Source organism: Poromitra crassiceps, assembly GCF_964638095.1.
Source record: "Poromitra crassiceps genome assembly, chromosome: 14".
In the NCBI taxonomy this organism is placed as follows: domain Eukaryota; kingdom Metazoa; phylum Chordata; class Actinopteri; order Beryciformes; family Melamphaidae; genus Poromitra; species Poromitra crassiceps.
The window spans coordinates 15,939,120-15,946,823 of record NC_139633.1 but is presented as its reverse complement, the minus strand read 5'-3'; the positions used below and the strand labels follow the sequence as shown (position 1 = coordinate 15,946,823).

At 43.8% G+C, this 7,704-nt stretch overlaps 1 protein-coding gene across 1 annotated transcript in view; it reads right to left on the bottom strand.

Moving 5' to 3' along the window:
• spon1a (spondin 1a) overlaps positions 1 to 7,439 on the bottom strand; it is a gene marked incomplete at both ends in the record, with an annotated part of 82,857 nt that extends 75,418 nt beyond the window's left edge. Inside the window, 2 exons of the mRNA XM_083650635.1 lie at positions 5,423 to 5,529; positions 7,190 to 7,439. Coding sequence (XP_083506761.1) covers positions 5,423 to 5,529; positions 7,190 to 7,439 — 357 coding nt within the window. The remainder of the gene's footprint in view (positions 1 to 5,422; positions 5,530 to 7,189) is intronic.
• Between the last annotated feature and the right edge of the window lie 265 nt (positions 7,440 to 7,704).

Sequence of the window (7,704 nt, the reverse complement as noted above, 5' to 3'; positions counted from 1 at the left end):
CACACACACACACACACACACACACAGACACACTGGCAGCTGAGCTGACCTCCCCAGAGAGTTCAGTAAAAGTGCTTTTCATCAAGTGGGGAGCTGTCCAGAGACGGCTGAGTTGGGCACACCAGCAGATTTCAAATGAGCTGTATGTTAAATAAAGCCCGACGCTTTCTGTTGCTGCTGCTTTTCTCTCTGCGCCTGGAGGACAGCCCACCCAGAGCTCCTTCAGAATGGAAGGATTTGTGTGTGTGTGTGTGTGTGTGTGTGTGTGTGTGTGTGTGTGTGTGTGCCCGCGTGTGCGTGCATGTATGTTGGTGTGTGTGTGTATGTGTGTGTGCGTGCGCGTGCGTGCATGTGCGTGCGTGCATGCATGTCTGTGTGTGTGTGCGCGTGCGCCTGCATGTGTGTATGGCTCTTTTGACATAAAAGAGATAACACATGAAAGATTGTACTGTGCAGATAAAGATGGGGGATATCTCGTTGGACAGCAGGTTATTTTTACAGAGCTGTTAGACGGTGCCTGTAACAAGACAGGAGATGCCACACAGCTGCAAAAGGGAGGCAGGCATGATATTCCCCTCCTCCGATTTGCCCGGGAGACTCACGACTTTCATTGCCCTCTCTCATTGTTTCCTCCCGGGGTCACAATTCTCCTGTATTTCTCCCAATTTCCCCACAATTTTCTCCTTTTTGTTATTTACAACAACCAGTCTCTGGTAGTATACAGAGAGCTGCTCGCTCATCCCTGCAGGGACGAAATGACAGAAGAGTTGAGATGGAGAGACATAGAGAGAGACATAGAGAGAGAGAGAGAGAGAGAGAGAGAGAGAGAGAGAGAGAGAGAGAGAGAGAGAGAGAGAGGAGAGAGAGAGAGAGAGAGAGAGCGCTAATGTTGGCCCAATAAACGCAGCAATAATATTTATAATCTGCATGCATCACTGTATGAAAGTATATATACTGTAGTATAGTAATTAAATATGAAGCTAATATCAAAGAGGAAAATATAGGGGGAAATATATATTGGTCATAATAATAGACTTAATAATAGTTTACCTACTTAATACAGTAATTGACTAATAAGGGGGTAATAATGAACTTTATTACTCCAAGGCCTATGAAATAACCCTTCAGCCGGAGGCAGAACTCGCCATCTTTGGCTGCTCGGAGTCCTCTCTGAACTTCACTACAGCTGTGCAACAATCTCTGACGCTGAGGACAACTGTTGCCAAAAAAACTTATTCTTAAGGAATGGAGGTCCCCCTCTTCACCCTCTTTCCAATTGTGGTTGACAGACATGATCTCTGTTATAAGGATGGAGAGACTCAGGTTCCTGAGAACCAACTCACTTAGAAAATGTCTAACTATATGGGACCCGTTTTTAGTCTACCTCGATGAGGTTAGGGGCGACGGGTGACTCGCCCAGCTGGTTTCCTATAGAGCCCTTGCAGGAAAGCCCAAGTACATCGCTTACAAGCACATACATGTAAGCACCTTGCTTGGCTGGTAGCACCACTATATATTGAATGTTGATTATGTTCGTGTTTTAGTTTTTTCTTTTCTTGTGTCTGAGCCTGTTTATCTGTTTTGTTTGTGTTCTATAAAAAAAAAAAAAAAAAAACATAAAAAATAAATAAATATATATATTAAAGTGCCTTAACAATCAAATGTACACCCCCCTACATCCGCCCCCCCCTCCACGGCACCTCCTCGCACTGTCAGCCTGACCTCGTCCTCTCCAGCACGCCCCCATTACTTCACCCTCTCATCCAACCACGTTTGCCCTCCTCAACACCCCATCACTCAACAAACAAAGCCCCCATCCTCCACGAACTGCTCCTCCACTTGCTCCTCCTCACTGAAACCTGCCAGCAACCTGATGACTTTTTCTCCCTCAATCAAGCATCCCCAACCTCCGCTTTTGACCCCATCCCTCCGACCATGGTGGCCGTCTGGCTGTTTTATTCAATCAGAATTTCCGGACCACAGAACTCACCCTCCCCACAGTGACAGTCTCTTCATTTTGAATTCCTGGCTTTTAAAACCTTCTGCTCCATGACTGTTATAGTCATATACCGGCCACTTAAACCCAACCCATCCTTCCTGTCTCATCTCTCTCCTCACGTCTACTGCTGCTCCGCGATTTTAACATCCACATCGATGTGCATTGGAACTCATCACCCTTCTGGACAATTTCAAACCTCACCCAGCACGTCACTTTCCCCACCCGTGTCAAAGGCCACATCCTCGACCTCGTCTGCTCTGTCAATCTATCAGTTCTCAATATCCACCCATCTCCATTTCCTCTGTCAGACCATCATCTCATCCAGTTCACTGTTTCACACAAAATCAATCGACCCCCTCCAAACTCTCAGAGCTGCTCTCCAACACTCCAGCCCCCACCTCGCCTGATGATCTCACAGATATCTTCAACAACACACTTCCTGCCTCCCTCGACTCACGTGCCCCCCGCAAAACAAAACCAGTCTCCTTCAACACTTCTGCTGCACCCTTGTTCACACCACAGCTCTGCCCAGTGAAACAAACTGGCCACACCAACTGGAACGCCTCTGCAAGACAACTTCAATCACTGTCCAGTGTCCACCACAAAGCCTATAAACCCCACCTCTCCACCTGCCAAGAAGCCCTCACCGCCGCCAAGTCTGCTAGTGCTTACTTTTCCACCATCATCACCGACCCCAGCCGCTATCGAAAAACCCTCTTCACCACCGTCAACAACTAGCCTGGGTAAACCCAGCCTCCACGTGACCTCTCAAGTGCTATCAGTCACGAAGACTTACACTACAGGCATAGCCTGTGACGTCACGGTGAAGGCTGGGTTTACCCAGGCTAGTCAACAACCTCTTCAACCTCCTCAAGCCAAACAAGGAAGTAACTTTGGTTTCTACTCCTGTTAGTTCGGTTACTCTTTGTTTTTCTTTCGGTGTGTGGAATTACTACGAAGATGACCGTTTCACGTAACTTTGGATTATTATCTCATCACGTGGTGAGTACATGAGTCACACAGTGTACATGTGAGCGACTGAACGGGAGTAGGAAAAAATCCCATCGACTGCCATCGTAGCACTAAGCTATTAGCATTTGAGGGCTCTACCAAATGGCCTAAACTCCCAAAAAGTTGGCCTATCCCTTTAAGCTGTCTATCACCATGGAAGTGAAGAGAATGTATAATTAACAACGAACCAACTAACATATTCCCCTGCATCCACATTGCGTCCAACAACGGCGTAGAATCCACACCGTTATTAGACTCTGTCTCTGTCTTGTTTTGAAGTCTCAAGGTTGGCAAGTATGGATGGACTTCTCAAAAAAAAGAGTCCAATCCAAGACATTGTCCAATAAAGACAAATCCATCCTTTTATACTTTTGATGCAAACATCTCAAATCTATGGCGTGACTGTCTGACATCCGTCTGTCACGTCTGTCTGGCCTCGACAACATTCTCTCTGTGTGCTCCACAGTATATCACTCAGTCCTGTGTGGAGCAGAGTGACTGAATGTGACTGAATGATGCAGTGTTTCATCTCCTTGGCCGTGACGTTTAGCATGCTCTGTCACGCCATGCTGCGCTCTGCCACACGGCGGAGGAGCACGCTCAAGGCTGCCACTAACGATAGCATGAAATCAATTGCAAGGACAAATAAAACAGAAGAAATAAATAAATGGAAGAAAAAGCTTGCGGCTGGTGGGTAATGAGATGTGAGGGAGGTTACAGTACATGGAGGAAAATAATAAAATGTCCCTGTTTTTTTTTTTTATGTCCGTTTGTATTCAAGGCTCAGGTTCACAGAGAGTGCCACCATGGCATGGCAGTAACTGTGATCGGTGCAGTCTAAGGGCCGGAACGCAAACCTCTCCTTGTTGTATCTTCGCCCAGATGCAATAAAATTGAGGTTTTTATGTGGAAGTTCAATTGAAACCAACAGGTTCACAACTGTCTGAAACAGAACTCCAAAAACCAAAGTAACAACTTCTTAACAAGGTCTGGCTTAAGGAAACGTACAGTACAGGAAGCAAGACTGGAAGTTGTCTGGGTGAGCAGCCATGGGTCAGACCGGGTGCCATGAGAATGCATTTGATGTTCTAAACATGAAGGGAAAACATAGTGGTCTGGGTTCACTGTAAACTGTACTCTACTACGTCTAACAAGGGTGTCGTACTTGATATATGTCAAGCTTGATTTCTTTGAATTCCCATTGAAAATATTGTGATATCCTGTACAATGAAAGAGCTATGCATTTCAAAGTACATGAATCTAGTTTTAGTTTAATAATTTTGCACCTTACCATACACCTTAATTGTGAATCTGATGCAATATAATATTAACAGAGCAATGGCATTATGCATATTTCTATTAGTATAGTATTAGTATATTAATGTATTAAATAAATATATATATATATATATATATATCTACTCTATCTACTGTATCTATCTATCTGTCTAGCAAGGCAAGCAGAGCTCGTGTTCTGGAGTGTCGAGACAGCAGCATGTTTTTGATATGAACTGTGTTGTCTTGCTGTCATTTGTGACTGCTGTGACCCACCAGGCATCCAAGACACCTGTGGGGCACATTTGCATAACTGTACAGTATAACCGGCTGAGGAGCTATTACTACAGCATGAAGGACAGAGTTACTATTCAACTCTTGACCACAGGTCTGCAGACCAAAGTGAGCGGTGGCAGATTCAGTGCATGAAAAAAGGCACACTGATAATAGAGACATGACATTCAAATCATTTCCTGTTTCATTTCCTTAGCCGCTATCCACCTTATTTCTAGCTGCCATGATGCCTATGGGTGCTTCTTCCGGTGTAATAGACGGTTTTAACTTGACAAAAAAAACATCTATGAGGGTTTTACAGCAGAGCCATTCTGCTCTACAGCCGTAAGGGTTAATATGTCACTTTTATAAGTTTAGAAAAAGATGTAGACGGTCAAAGTAACCATTTAGATTACTCTTGTGTGCTCAGTTTATCATAATAATGGCTATTTAGAAATCTGGTTTTTGTTTTCAGCTTTATTTTATGCATTAAATGTCGTTCGGGTGCTGGGATAATGTAATGCATTATGGGTAGTCGGCTACTGTGGCTAATGCTAGTGGCTAACGCTAACGTTAGTTACTTTACATGGCAGTAAAACGCCACTGAATGACCAAATTGATTGAACTTTTAACCATTTCGAGTAACACTGTTTCCATACGGACCCCCAGCGTTGGTTAGTTATTTATAACGTGATATAATAATGATGATATTATAACGTGGTTTGCGGTTTATAATTTGGGTCTGAATACAGCAGAGTATAACAAAGGAAATGGCAAGCTGCAACAATCAAGTCAAGTTAAACCGGACCTTGTACCCATAATTATTTTACAGTGGGGCATTCAAAAATAAGGTGGATACCTCACCTGGAAACGTCCAGCGTAGTCCTCATCTCTGTCTCCTTCACGGCCCTCCTTCAGGGCAATAAGGGTGAACCCTCTGAAGTAGGAGGGGCTGGATGCAATCACAGACACTGGAGAGAAGCAAACAAGAGCCAGAGAGAGAGCATCAATTGACAGTGAACAATGTCAAGCTGAAATAGAATCCCAAAGCCCCACACTGAAGTGGAAGCCGTTATCGCTACCAGTCTGAAGACTTTTATTTTGAAATAATATTAGATGCACCAAGTTTTAGTGGCTAAACGGTTGGAATTAAAATTTGGTTGTGATTTTTATATCCAAACATTTCACATTAAGATGTATCTCAAGCAACATAAAATGAAAATTAAGCCTTGGAAATATAGTTAATCATTTTTTGAGATTTTGTCATTTGAATGATGATGTCATTCTGTCTTTTTTTTTCAACACTTCAAAAATACTATACTACTCGCTTTCTGACACGGATGAGAGTTTTAATAGCAAGATTTTATTTCCACCAATAGGCTATCAACCCATTTACAGCTAAATGCCTCATTATTGTGTGATTTAGCTGATTCATTGCAAATAAACCAAAGAACTGATCACAGTGCATCATATTAATAGTTATAGGGGCCCTAAAGCTATCGATATGATGTGGCCGGTTCATTCCCATCTTTGGCCAATGCAAATTACAATTAACCATTTAAGAGAGCAGATCATGGCAGGAGCCTATTCATTGCACATTAGCCAATGTCATAATTCACTTTAGCAAATAAATAAACAAACAAACAAACAAATAATGTGATAACTTAACACTGCCTATGCCTAGAAAAATAAAAAATAAAAAGCCTCGAACAAAGGGCACATCCTGTAACAGACTGCCGTTCAGTGGTGTAGTCTATGTGATACGCAGGTACAGTATAATAGTATACCCACTAGGAAAGCTCCAGGATTTGAGTATAGCCACTTACAATTGGGCAAAGATACTAACAGTAGCCTATAGTTTTGTGACAGTTATAGGCTACATGTGCATCATTTAAAGAGAGAGGGAGAGAGCTAGGTCCCAGTGATCCTCAACCTTTTTCAAGGACCCCTAATTTAGTCCACATCATGGCCACAGACCCCCATTTGAGGAGATTTCTCTCAGACCCAAATCTGATAATATTTCTACATGTGATTTTGTCCAGAGTTCCATGACTGTCTGTATTGTAGGTAGAGCTAGAGATAACAGAGAAACTATCAAAACAGTCATTCTTCTATCATTATCTAATTGTGTTAACTTCATGTAAATGGAAAGATAGTGGATAATGAATTAATGGATAATAACAACATCAATTTGCTGGGGACCCTCAGGAAGCCACATACAAATCTCACTCCAAGCTGAAAAACAGTATACCCACTATAATAAACTATAGACACTGTTGCCGTTTGCTTAAAAAGATAGTTTGCAGTGGGCTCTACTGAGATTTTCATACTCAGATTTGATGATAGTTTTTCAACGTTATGCGTAAACAGGGTTGGAAATGGCAACATATCACCTCTATTTTTAATGGTTAAAATAAAATAAAAATAAATTGTGAGTTTGTATAGACGACTATTGATAACAATAAAATAGATCAACCTCCAAAGGCAGCCAATGATAGGGCCAATTGCCTACGCACGCAATTAGGGCGCCCTAAAAGTAGGCTCGGTAGAAACTTTGTAAGTTTACTGGTGCTTCGACAGCGCATCGACAGCGTGCCAACCAACCAATAATACGCTGAAAAGCGTACTAACCTCTGTACGTGCTGCCCGGCTGGTAGCTCTCCGGGTCTCCCTCGACACGGAGGCGAAACTCGCTGTAGCCCTCCTTCCGAGTGCCCTGCGCCCGCAGTATCCGACTACAGTAGCCGTCCCCCTTCCCGGCTCTCTCCGAGGGCTCCTCGGTGAACGCGAAGCCGGTATTGCACATCGCGGCAGAGATGAAGTAGAGCAGCAGCATAACAACAACGCACCAACTGGACCCGGGTCTGACTCCTGTCATCATCGTGCGGGCTGTAGACCGTGGGTGATGCGCGGAGAGCATGGAGACCGTGCCAAGGCAGAGGGAGACTAAACGTTTGTTTCACCTCCTCCTGACAAAATTGTGAAGCAAACTTGCAAACTGGTCAGGACCTAGTAGCTAGCTACTCTCTCTGCTTCTCTGCTAAGAGGGTAGATCCATCCTGGCGGCTGGCGTGAATGAGAGAGAAAGGGATACTGGCTGGGACGCGCTGTGCCTGTGCACCCGCTCTAGGAGAACTGCACACTGG